Here is a 13424-nt window from a genome sequence, read left to right on the forward strand (position 1 = left end):
GGATAAGAAAGTTGAACAGCCAGAAGAGAAATTGAAAGAAAAAAATGAAAACACCGCAGACAAAAGGATCAGAGAACATGTTCGGTCCTGGGGCATTAAAGGTGATGGCAAAATCCTGATATACCCTGCAATGCATCAGTGAGATAAAACTAGATGAAAAATTGGAGGTAAGATGATGTGGGAGTGTTTAATTAGGTGGCAAGTCAAAAGGAGCATGAAAAAAAAGCTGAGAACTGCAAAATTTGCACAAAAGAACGACCTGAAAAGTAAGAGATACCTGGGGATTACTAACAGTACTATAAATTACAGCAGAGACCAGTTACTCCAGATTTATAACATGCATACAGACATGTAGTTTTATTGAAGTACAACTCAAAAAGTTACCAGTTTTGAACTGCATGTCACATTCGTAAGTAGCCAATTTATTTCTTGTCATCTGACCATGTAATTTCATAATCTGTATACACTTTTTTCAATATCTCTACAGTCACTGAATGATCTGCTTTTCCATAGCCCTGCAAGAAAGAACAAGAGTTTATTAGACAAGTACAGAAAGCAACTCCACAGGACCATTGAGTTCTTGTCAACACAAATTATCCAGTTACGTGGTTTGACACTGCAAGTAGCTCAAATACAAATTAGAAATAAACACAGGTTCTAAAAGAGTTGCTCTTGCAGTATCAGATTTTATTTTTCTATTGTCAACTCCAATTCCCCCCACCCCAATTTGTAGAAAACAAACGAGTCAATCTCCAGTAACAGAAGCTGCATTTTTTTTTTAACCGTGATTTCTCCAGCAGAAAGATTGCTTTAAAATGCTCCCAACCCCTCAACCATAATATTTACTGAATGTTCTTTTTAAATCAGAGTATATTGACCTGTTTCAATGTATGAGCATACAAGCATCTGATTTGGCTCAGCTGAAGGAAAACAGAACACGAAGCCATATGTGTGAACATCTGAGTACTATTTTAGCCACCAAAGAAATCACACTTTTCACGTTTTATGTATCTGTAATCTTTCCTTAGTTGGTAATAGCATAATTTTAATTGTGCTTTTTTTTGCCACTGAAACTGCAAACTAAGGCAAGTCAGATGACCCATCTCATTTTTAAGCCTCATTTAAATCACTGATCAGTTTTAGTCCTGCACTGAAATTTAAGAGATGTGGTAGAAAGTGCCTTTCCCTCATCTTGAATGACTGAAGTTATCTATAATTCTGAAATAAATCCAGATTAATAGTTTTTCCCCCTGTCAAAAAGACTTCACTGCGCAATAGTGTAGTCTGCTGATAAAAAATGTTATTTACAAGTTACTGTCATTTTCCAGTAATATTTAGTAGGAAACATTTAACTCAGAAGACTGAAAATAGTTCACGATTACATTATCATACAAAATATACTTATTCATCACTGACTCTGCCTCAGAAGAAACAATTTAAGTAAACCAGTGTTTAAACTGCACAGGATGAAATTGATGCGTTATAAAACACAGACTTTTCAAAAATACCAGAAAATACAACTATATCAAAAATACTGCAGGTTTATACTTTCAGCTCTACATCACAGATCTACAGATCGCTCTTGCTTTGGTAACCACTTTGAAGACACCTCTCAGCTTTGCGAATAACAGGACATCATCTACTTGAAAAGAAGTTTCTCTGATTTTCATAAAACACTAAGATAGTGCTGTTTTTAGAGTCTGACAGCAAATCTCCAAGTGAAGAAAAGCATCAAAATAATTAATATACTAATCTATAGCCTACTATTGAGGTCTTCTGAATCTCCATGTCTCTACCAAACAGAAGCCCTCATGGTAGTAAAATTATTTCACCTGGGGCTCATCTGTAAGCTTCAAGGTACCAAAAGCAGAGAAACAAGGTACTTTCTATAGACTTTGGGTTACAAGAGCAAGATTTGACTGCGGCTTCTAACACTAAATTAGCAACTTATTTAGTAATGCAAGTGTTAAGTCTCATCCAAAATACAATTATAAAGGGCATCCAAAATCAAGAGACTTCAGAGTATTACCCACTGCCTACCCTCAGCACAAAAAAAAAAAAAAATACTCCTTAAGATTTGTAACATATGATTCCAGGTGGCAGGAGTCATCTTGGAAAAAAGACAGCAGTAACATTTAAAAACACTTAACACATTCAAGGCCCAGCTTTGATTGCTCATCAGGTTAAGGTTAGCACATGTGAAGTAGCCATCACTTTCCATAAAAATTTCAATTAACTTAATAGAACCATTTTGTATTTGTCTACATTAAAAGCCTATAATCTTTACTTGCAGTTATTACCACTTAATAAGTCTTTTCACAAATAAATTTAACTTGCACAGAACAGCAACAGAAATGTCCTGCTTTCCAGCCAGCCAACTCTACAGCTGGATCAGGACCCTACAGCTGCAAACATTCCCACTCGGGCTGTATGCCTAACACATTCTGAGTCAAGAAATGCTAACTTCCACTTTTAGCCTTGATTATAATCATCATTCAGTATTATCTGTTCTCTTTGTTTTGGTCTCCTGCCCTTAAAAATAGTGTTTTTCTAACCTACCCCACAAGTAAGCCAGGCAAGTTTCCCAGTTGTTTACACTCTGATTCAAAGTGCTGAAAGCCACCATGCGATAAAACAAAAATCCCAGAACAAAAAGATTTGATGGAATACAGGAGAGGCACTTACTGTAGAGAGCCCAAATACCCTAATTTTCTTGTCTTTGCTATTATGATCAATTTTCCCTCCTCCAAGGCACTTGCACTCGTATCCCAGCTTTTCCATTTCAGGATTCACTTTTTCAAATATGTGATCTGCACAAGGAGAACAGTTAGAGCCATTACAAGGTGTGCTGTGCATCAAGCACTCTAGAACTCTTATTTTCGGCTATTTTCAACTATTTTTCCTCCCATTTCCTTCGTTCACCTGTGAGGCAAAGGGCAGGTTCTCTAGATAAGCACAGACTGCACTAATGTTTATATCACTTGGTGAGCTCGTCGTGCTCAGCTAACGGTTTATGAGGCTTGGAAATGGCAGCAGAGACCCGGGATCATCCCCCACATTTTGCATTTGCCTCCTGAAGGGCTGAGGGAAGGGCTCTCCTTCCCCTGGAAGCCTGCGGCCGCGCTGAGGGAGGCGGCCGGGCGCTGAGGCGAGCGGCGCGGCCCCGCCATGAGTCGCGTCCCCCCCGCGGCCCGTCACCCACTGTGGAACTCGGCCGCCTTGGTGCCCCGCACGATGTGACGCTGCCCCTCGCCGCCCGGCCGCTGCAGCCGCACCAAGATGTACTTGAAGGTGCCCTCCGGGTCGATCTCCACATCCTGCACCGCCGCCATGGCGGATCCCGCAGAACCGGAGCACCGAGCGCGCCCCACATAGGGTCGCCCCCAGGCGGCGGCTGCCGTGCGCCGTATGGCAGCGCAGCCGCCGTGCACCAGCAGTTTGTGAGGAAAAATTCTTTCAGTTCCCCCTCGGAGGCCCGAGGGCTACACGTTTCAACGATTCCCTTCCTTAGCTGCCGTTTTTTTGCCCCGTGAGGGGTAAGGAGTCTGTGCCGGGGCTGAGCCTTCCTTCAGAGAAGCCAGAGGTCCCCGTACAAGGAAGCGCTTCTTCTTGCGGGCAGTGCTATGTAGCATAACGCCCACACGGACAGACAGACAGTATTGCACTGTGGTTAAAAATAGCCTACTATAAGCTGGCACCCTAAAGGGTTTTAAAGCTCTCCTTCCAGTCAGGCATTGGGACGCCGCCATTTTCCTTGTACCTGCCAGAGCTTTGTTCACCCTCTGCAGAAAAACAGAGGTAAAAAGAAGAAAACTGCAAGCTTCAGTAGGCTGCTGTTCACACATTAGATAAAAGACAAGCCTACCTCCTGTACACCTCATTTTAACGTGTGCCACTTGAGTTAAGTAAGCACACAGATTCACTGTAAAGTCACAAGTATATGGAATAAATTAGATCTATCTGATACCAAACCAAAAGGACATATAGTTCTTCCTCCCCCCCCCCCCCCCAGCCCCCCATCAATGAAGCAAAATTTAAAATGTTTTATGAGCAGATAGGTCTAACCTTTGCTATGTTTAGTTAGATAGAAGGAAGTTTAAAAGCTTTGTATTACTTAGCCAGCTTAAACTGTAAGAAAATACAGACTTGTCTCTCAAAGTGAGGGCGAGAGGACCCAGGCCTGGAGGACGTGTTAGAAGACGACGAGGTGAAGAACTCATGCTGTGCATATGGCTTTGGAGATGTAACCAACTAAGCTCAATATGTGTGCTTAAGTTGAAGAAGCAACAAGATAAGAAAGCAAAATGGCCTGAGCTTGCACAAGAACTGGGTTCAACCAGCAAACACAGTGAGGAAAACCATCAACGAGCACAAGAAGACCCCAGACGATCACCAGTAGAAACAAATGTGCATGTGTGAGGGACATTTGCATGTTTTAATGACTTTTGGGAAATAATATGAATACATTGATTATTCCTTGGAAATCCAATGAATATGTATATTTTGTTTGCATATAATCCTTGTATTCGGGCAACTCAGCACGTACACTAGGTGCAGTGATCCCCTGTGCACCTCACGCTGCAATAGAAGAATGCCTGCTTTCTAAAACTCCAAATTGAGTGTTAGAGAGTTTCTTCGACCAGCTTGTACGGTATCAGTTTTGGCAACCCAGGTGGGACACAGCTCTTAAGCCTCAATGGTTCCTGGGATTGTGGAGCCTCAGCCAGCGCTGAGGGATTCTTGGAGAGGACACTGATCCTCAGACCAAAGAGCCCCTGAGCAAAAACAGCTGTTTTGTAAGTACAAAGGCATTCTTTTGGAAAATTTGGGTATCTGCCCATAAGACACAGCAAAAGCTACACAGGTTTGGGTTTAGGACAGGGACTGGCGTTAGAGTCCCCATTTGGTTTGAGAAAAAGAGGTTAGAGTCCCCAACTTGGCTAACTGTTTTTATTTGATCTCTGAATTTTGGCTGCAGGTGACAGATGCTGGAGATTTGGGAAAATCATTTGATGCAGCTTGGGTAATTTAACAGAAAAAGGAAGGGAATGCTAGATTGATTGCTGTGCTAGAAGAAACTTATGATCCTTGAAGAGGACCTGGAGGTAGATTTAGAGGGGGTTATCAAGGAAGAGGATATGGTAAAGGACTGCTGAGGCCCCCGATAGGAGAAACTCAGTGTGTCTGTTGTAGGAAGGAGGGACGCTGGAGATGAGTGTCCATTACTACATGGGCCCAAGGGATCAAATATTCCTATAGCAGCCATAGAGGCTAGAGAGTGAAGGGGACCAGAGGAAACTTCCCCAGCAGAACCTCTGGTTTAAATTAAGCTGGAGGAAGATGAAACTGATACAGATTGTTTAGTTGATACAGGGGCCACTTACTTGGTTTTAAATACAAACAAACATGAATTAGGATAATGATACTGTAAGAATTATTGGTGTGACAGGAAAGTTGGAAATAAAGCCCTTCTTCAAACCCTTAAAATTTTTAATTGGAAAACAATGGGTAACATTGGTTTTTGTATCTGTCAGGTGCATCAAAATCATTAGTAGGTCAAGACTTATTGGAAACATTAGAGGCTGAAATAAAGTTTTAAAATGGTGAGGTAGAGGTATTAATGCCTGAATCTAAATTTGTCTAAGCTTCAATATTGTTATTACGGGAGACTGAACAAGGGGAAGGAGAAATCCCAGTTGAATTTGAGGACACAGTGATTCCCATTGCTTCGGCAGGAGAAATACCAGGAAGATCAAAGAGGGCTGAACCCATAAGGATAGATCTTAAGCCAGGATCAGCACCGGTAAGATTGCAGCAATATCACTTAAAATTAGAAGCTAAACTTGGGTTAGTACCTATTATATGGACATTTTTAGAATATGGTGCGTTGAGAGAGCATGAATTTAAGTATAATGCTCCAATTTTACCTGTTAAGAAAGTTGATGGGAAATCTTACAAGTTAGTCCAGGATCTGAGAGGAGTGAATCAAGTTGTTCAAGATATTCACCCTGTGGCAACAAATCCATATACGTTATTAACTGCTCTCACTGAAGAACAAGCGTGGTTTACAGTTTTAGATTTAAAATATGCCTTTCTCTGCATCCCGCTTGATTCTGAACACCAGGAGTTGTTTGCCTTCAAATGGGAGAACCCCAAGGTGGGAAGGAAAACTCAGTGTACTTGGCAGTATCACCACAAGGATTTAAAAATAGTCTGACAATCTTTGGAGATCAGCTAGCAAAAAAAATATTAGAATTATGGAGACAACAAAAAGGGAATAAGACTACAATATGTTGATGATATACTGCTAGTTGGCAACTCTCAGGAAGAATGTCTGGAACTGACAATGAAATTTCCTTGGACTCAGTGGGTATCCAATGTGGAAGGAGAAGGCTAAAATTGCACAAGAATTGTACAATATTTAGGGTTTTGAAATTTTAAAGGGACAGTGAAATACTGAAAGGAAGGAAGCTATATGCCAACTCCCAGAGACTCAAAATGTTTATGAATTAAGAGCTTTCCTGGGAATGGTGGGATGGTGCCACATGTGGATTCCTAATTACAGACTGATGGTGAAACCTTCACGTGAATTCTTGAAATTACCAAGGGGCTCCCTTCAGTGGGCCAATGAAAGGCAGAGTCGGCTTAAAAGAGCCTTGATGAAAGCCCCAGTTTTAGGGCTGTCTAGTTTAGAAAAGCCTTTTGAACTATTCACCTATGAGAGACAGGCTGTAGCCCTCGGTATCCTGCCCCAGCACTTGGGGGAATATAAGTAAGCAGCAGCATGCTTTTCCAAGAAATTGGATCCAGTAACTCAGCAATAGCCTGGATGCTCGAGAGCAGTGGCTGCTACAGTGTTGTTAATACAAGAGGCCTGGAAGCTCACCATGGGGCAGAAAATAAATGTTTATATTCCAGACATAACTGCAGTAGTGGATCAGAAGGGTGGACACATCTGGACTGACTCAAAGTATTCCACGTACATGGAGCCATTTGGAAAGATAAAGGACTGTCTGCACAAGGAACAGAAATAAAGCATAAGGTGTTCCTAAGCTGTTAGTGTTCCCCTTCCTTCTGGAATTAACTGGACAAGCCCATGCCTCTGGCAAAACACAACTTTACTAGAAGATCTGATCTCCAATAGAATTGGGTGTCACTACATTAAAAAACTACATTAGACAGAACCTTCCCTCCATGTATACAGAGCGAAGGCAATACTTCAGTAGGAACATATCCAAACTGTAATGAGAGTATCAGTTTAAATTTCACTCAAGGATTTCAAAGAAAGTGTTATACTGGCTTTCCAGCTCCAAATGGATTAGGATTAATGCTATTGCTGATCACCCTATGTAAGAAATATAGACTTGTACCTCAAAGTGAGGGCAAGAGAACCCAGGCCTAGAGGATGTGTCAGAAGATGAGGTGAGGAACTCATGCTGTACATACAGCTTTGGAAGCATAACCAGCTAGGCTCAGTACACATGCCTAAACTGAATCAAGATAAGAAAGAATGAGGTGGCCTGAGCATGCAGAAGAATTGGGTTCAACTCGTAGACACTATGAGGAAGATTATTGATGACCACCAGTAGAAACAAACACACATGTGTGAGGAACATTTGCATGTTTTAGTGACTTTTGGGAAATAATATGAATACATTGACTATTCCTTGGAAATCTAATGAATATGTATATTTTGTTTGCATATAACCTTTGTAGTTGAGCAATTCAGCCTGCACACTAGGTACGGTAATCCCTTGTGTGCCTGGCACCACAAGAGAATACCTGCTTTCTAAAAGCCTAAATTGAGTGTTTGAGAGTTTCTTTGACCAGCTTGTACATTATCATTATCAACCTACTAGTAGTTAAGTTTATATTTGCTATAGGAAAAAGAATTGTTTCCATTTCCTTACAGTACTGATATATGGGCATGGTCTCATATGAAGTTCTTACTCTGAACAGCAGTAGTATGTACATTTTCAAGTCTACAAGTTTTAAAAAAGTTTCAGACTACTTCTATAAGCAAGTTTCAGCATAGTTACATCTTTGAAGTAACATATGAATATATAAAGCTAATAAGTCATTATTAACATGAATTTCTGAATGTATAGTAGTTAAATAACATGAAAGCAACATATTACAGAAGCCTGAAGCATAATATAAAAAAAGCAAAATAGAGGAAGAGTACCACCTAAACATAACACTACTTAATATAATAAACACAGTTTTTATACTGGAAGTTATCTTATAACTTTAGTTCCTAATCAGGGAAGATTATTTACTTACCTATTTTGTTAGCTACCTTAAGTCTTAATAAAAACTCTTAATGTTTTGCTATTTCAGATACTACCTTTAGTTACCTTTTTGGGTACAGACTACCATCAATACTGTGAACAAAAACAAAGCCCTGATAAGATATACTGCCAACTATCCCTTACAGAGCACAGAGGTGAAGGAGGGCTATAAATAGGAACCCAGTCCTACCATCTCAGCTGTCCTGCATGTGCCAAGTCAGGCAGGGAAAGTGATAAAAGCTGTGGCTGGGTGAGGTGCCCTTTAGCATCAGGAGACTGAGAGAGTGTTGTAGAGCTGATGTGGTGGCTGCATAAATTTGTTTTGTTCTGATTAGTCCAATCTACTAGTAAGGCCTATGTTAGGCTAGCAAGGCCTCTGTTAGGCTATGATAGTAGCAGCTTTTTTAGGCTTGTTTTGGACAATCTGGAAGCTTTGTTCTTGTTTTGGTAGCTTCTGTACATATAAGTTGTTTTTTAATTATTTTGTCTACTATTCTAGCGTAGTATTTGATATTCCAATTTTTCTTCTTGTTGAAGTTAGCGCTTAGAAGGCTTTGCAGAGATTGCTTGTTTGAATGAACCTCACCTTTCTATTTTTAGCTGGAATAGGATATTTAATTCCCTTGAGCATAGAAGCCTGTTGTACAGTCTTGGCTGTGGAAAGCTTGATTGCCCCATTTCAGCTGTGATACATGAAAGAAGCTAGCAACAAACAATGGTAAAGTTGATGAGCAAGGGCAAGGATGGCAATGGAAATACTTATACCATGCTTCTAACAGGCTAAGCTCTCTTAACAAAGAGAATGGGCATCTGGCCTTGACCTGACGTGAGTTTGAGTAGTAACAGGCAAAGCTGAACTTTGTTATGTGCTTGTTAATGTTTTTATCTCTGAAAGCACCCTCCTTGTCCAAAAGTAGTTTCCTATGCCCTGCTGGGGTACAGGAGCTTCCTGCTGGCTTCTAGGCCAACGACAAAAACCCCCTCTTGTTGGCAGTAATTTTTAGTGCGTCACTTTGTGGGCCTCAGGAGTAAACAGAGGATGGCATGGGGCAACAGGGGTCTCAAACCAGAGACAGCCTGACTACTGCAGAGAGGGACTTTCCTTTTGTAGTGCGTGTGCTCATAACTAATTGTGGCAGAGAGTTCGGCACTGCTTTCTGAAAAGTGAAGACTTACTTTCTGAAAAGCAAAGACTTCGTTTTTACTTATTTGGCTAAGTGATATATGTCTTTACTCTCTTGTCCTAAAACCATTGTTCTGAGGGGAAAAAAAAAAAAAATCTCAAACTAGATTACAGTAAACCAGTGTGGCAATAATTAAGGTAGCATAATGGGTATTTTTTGTGTTTAGCTATAGCCAGACCATAAGGGCAAATGTTGCCAGTGCTCTTTTTCTTCTGGGTTACATCCTGGGCTTGTTTCCCTTTGTGGTTTGCAGGCCTTGGATTGGACCCAAATGACTGTGAAGTGAGGCTGTTCCTGTGTATGTCTTTCCTGTTGTCTCCAAACTCCTGTAAAATTCACCTCTTCACATGTTGGTTCGATTTGGGCCAATATTGCAGTGTATATTGCGGTAGTTGATTGTGTCTTAGTGTGACAGCACATGTGGTTAGGCTGTCATCTGACTGAATCTGGGATATCCAAGCCAATTTACTGGTTTAACTAGTACATCTGAACTTGGTTAAGGTTTGTTATGTATTCCAGCACATGCAGAGACTGGGAAGAATAAAAAATACTGTGTTTCATGTGATACAGTGTAAAAGCTGAACAGGTAGAGAACAGGGACACTGGTAATGTTCCTGCTGAGGGAATGGGTTCCTGCATATTGAGTGAAATATTTCATGATGGAAACTAATGGCAGGGGACAAACACAGTCTTGTCACACTTAATGGCACTCCTACTGGGCTTTGTGGTGGCACAAAGGCTGTGATGTTTGTATCTTTCTATACTAACTCTCTAGAATCATTTTTCTTCCCCAGCTGCCCCCAGGGAAAATTGCTTTGTTCAGAAAACATGGATGGTTACTGAGCACTCTTTCTGAATCTTTTGTCCAGAGCTTAACATTTTCTTCCACTGTTGAAGTGGACAAGTAGTCTTCAAGTAACCTCAGAGGAGTTTATCACTTGTGGGTGCAGTGCCCTCAACTTTCCTCTGGTGTGTTCACCAGCTTAACACATCCAATACAGCTACATTATCGCAAGTCTTTATATTCCTTAGCTAGATTGTTACGTGTGTATTAAATGGTAGTTTGAAAAACAGATATGAGTTCTCGATATTTTTTTAAGGAATCCATTTGTGCCTGTATCAAACCTAACAGCAGAAGAATGTGCTAGAGACCTGCTCAAAAAAGCAAACAACACCAACAAAAAAAGTGTCTTAAATGTGCTTTGAAGAAAGTGCAGGAAAAAATGTTAGGTTTAAATGAATGCAACGAGCATACATACAGGCTTATGAGATTTTCTTATCTGTAGTCAAAGATGATTTGTCTTTGAGTGGAACTTTTGAGAAACTGTTATTAAAAATTGACAAGTGTTTCTCGCTTTATCAATGCGGATTGATGTGAGGGATGGGGAAGAGAAGATGTGGCTGTACTGCAGTTGTATGTGAAGATGTCTAAGCCAGTTGTAATGGAACTAGTTCAGGTAGCAGAAGCCACCTGGCTGCAGAAACATGGAGTTCAGATGATGCTGGTTTATCCTGCCAAAAAAAAAAAAAAAGATCCATTTATTGTGTAGGTCTCAAACCTGTTATTTCTAGCTTGCTTTCAGTAGCACCCAGACTATCCTAGTTAACTTGCACATCTTAAAAGGAAGACAGTGAATTACATTTTAATATCAAATGTAGCATTTCATTCAAATAGGAAAAAAAAAAAAAAACCACTAAACAAACACAGCCCTGTTAACCAGGAGTATTTTAATGACAAAACAGTCTCGTTTATTTTGCTATTTAGCCTCTGAACAGCAACTGACTAGGAAAGAAGCATTAGTGTTATACAAATGTGTTAAGTATACATTGTGTTGCAGTGAAACCAAGGAGCTTATCATGGGATTCTCTTGAGCCATTAGGCAAATCCAGGTTACCAGAATCAGGAAAAGGGAAGCAATCAGTTTGAACTCCAGCTTTATAAACTTTTCCTTTTATTGAGGTCTTTGACAGTAGGGCACAAGATATAAGGATATGTTTGGCCTGTTGTTGTATTACAGGAAAATATTAAGAAAAGAATTTTGAAGTAGGTGATTTCCATTGCATGTAACTCTCACACGAGAGAGAAAATAAAATGAGGGTTAAGTTTCAGCACTACTTGCAAATACTTTATCATGGAGTGAGAGCATGCACTTGCATGGAGCAGAAGAATGCCTAATAGTGATACAAATGAAATACTGTTGCACACTGTGTGTGTCCTGGACATCTTAGGACCACAGGTCTGCTTTCCTGCTTGGCCCAATTGTTTTAAGAGGCTTTAAATGAAATTTTTTCTTCAACGTCTGTTAGTTAACAGCTCCCCAGATCAGCACCAAAAGCCAGAACAAATGGAGGATAATGACATTCTCTGTTTGTATTAACATCTTCTGGATCTGTGTATGTGTAGTCAGTTCAGGAGCCAGAGTATTGGTCTGTACACTGAAGAATCCAAGGCCACCTCCAGGATGCAGGAGTATATGGGCTGTCTGCTGGATCCTTCCTACTTTACTTTCATGGATAATGCTCTTGTTACAATTCCTTTCAGAAATGGAACAACATCTGTACCAAAATCTTCGTGTTTTTTGTTCAGCTCACAGGAGGCTGTTCTATAGCCTCATTGCTCTGCTGGCTAGAAATTCTCTCCTAAATTGAAGTCTACATTTACTTGCAGATGGTTTGTATCCACTTGGGTTTTGTACCAGCTTTATCTGTTTGTATCCAGAAGACTCCTGATCACCTTCTTTGCTTACCTGACAATTGTAAAGAGTCCCTCACATTCTTTCTGAGCTTTCCTAGCTGCTGTTTCCCTGGTCTTACAATCTTCTGCTTGGCACCTGGGAAGATAATTCTTTAGAAGGGACCTGATGCAATATTTCTACTGTTTGGACAGTCTAGTGTCCTACCAGGAGGTGTTGTTCACCTAGCTCTCCTTCCGAATGCCCTTAAGTATCACCTGCCTGTCATAGGATTGTTAGTTTTCTCCGTTTTGAACAGTCATAAACAGTACCTGACAGTCATAAAGAGCACACGACTGCCTGTAGAATTCACTTGCTCTGTGAAAACAGTCTGCTGGATTTGTGTTTTGGGCCTTTTTGTTCTTCAGTTGTCCCTCCCTGCTCTTAGTGCCCATGCCCTGCAGCATGTGTTGGGGGCACGATGGAAGCACAGTGTGCAGATGATGGTCCTAGAATCCCAGCTGTTAATTTGTGGCCTGTAGAGATGAACAGTGTGAATGAGCTGTTTAATTGATCCAAGTTGATTTCTATGGGGCCTATAACAACCTGATAATAAAAGCATTTCAGTTGAGGCTCATTTTCTTCAAGGTAAACTCATACTTGGATTTATGGAGCAGAGAGAAGAGAATATTTTGAATGGTGGATTTAGTGCTGGAGGTGCCCATGAGGGAAACTATGGCCCTCCTTAGTCACGGTGTTACCTAGATCAGAGGTAAAAACTAGAATGAAGAAGAGAAGATGAATGGGAATGTAATTGTATGATGTCTTGCAGGATTCTGGGTATAGATTGATTGGAAAAAAAAACAGGTTATTTCTTGTGGTGACTTACTAATGTTCATGTCTGTGGGCTGGTTTACCTATAGCAATAATTCTCCTTTGAGAGGAGGGCCGTTGGCATACAGAGTAAGAAAGAATAGCTGTTTTCCCAAATCCTGGCATTCAATGAGTGCCAAGTTCAGGAAGTAGTTTTGTACACATGGGAGTGGATTCTGGTTACTTGTTCTAAGTGTAGGAAATGCCTTCAAAAGTGCATGTAAACTGTTTATTTCAGGGGAGGACAATTAAATCCTGTCTTAGAAGACAGATACAAGCCTATAGCATTGGCTTGAGTTTATTTAGTACAATTACTAGGTAATTCTGCAACCTGAATAAGAGATGAAATTATTAGAGTACTGTAAATTTTGTTCTGGATTCCTTTCTCATTGTTTCAAGCATCT

The 13424-nt window shown here is 40.5% G+C and overlaps 1 protein-coding gene across 1 annotated transcript; it reads right to left on the reverse strand.

Moving 5' to 3' along the window:
- Positions 1–329: 329 nt before the first annotated feature.
- LOC118243680 (14 kDa phosphohistidine phosphatase-like) lies at positions 330–3598 on the reverse strand. Its single transcript, XM_035537958.2, has 3 exons — positions 3203–3598; positions 2686–2810; positions 330–515 (listed from the first exon to the last, which is right to left on the reverse strand). The coding sequence occupies exons 1-3, from the start codon at positions 3330–3332 to the stop codon at positions 423–425; spliced, it is 348 nt and encodes a 115-aa protein (XP_035393851.1). The 5' UTR covers positions 3333–3598; the 3' UTR covers positions 330–422.
- Positions 3599–13424: the final 9826 nt, after the last annotated feature.

This window comes from Cygnus atratus, chromosome 8 (assembly GCF_013377495.2).
Source record: "Cygnus atratus isolate AKBS03 ecotype Queensland, Australia chromosome 8, CAtr_DNAZoo_HiC_assembly, whole genome shotgun sequence".
Classification (NCBI taxonomy): Eukaryota; Metazoa; Chordata; class Aves; order Anseriformes; family Anatidae; genus Cygnus; species Cygnus atratus.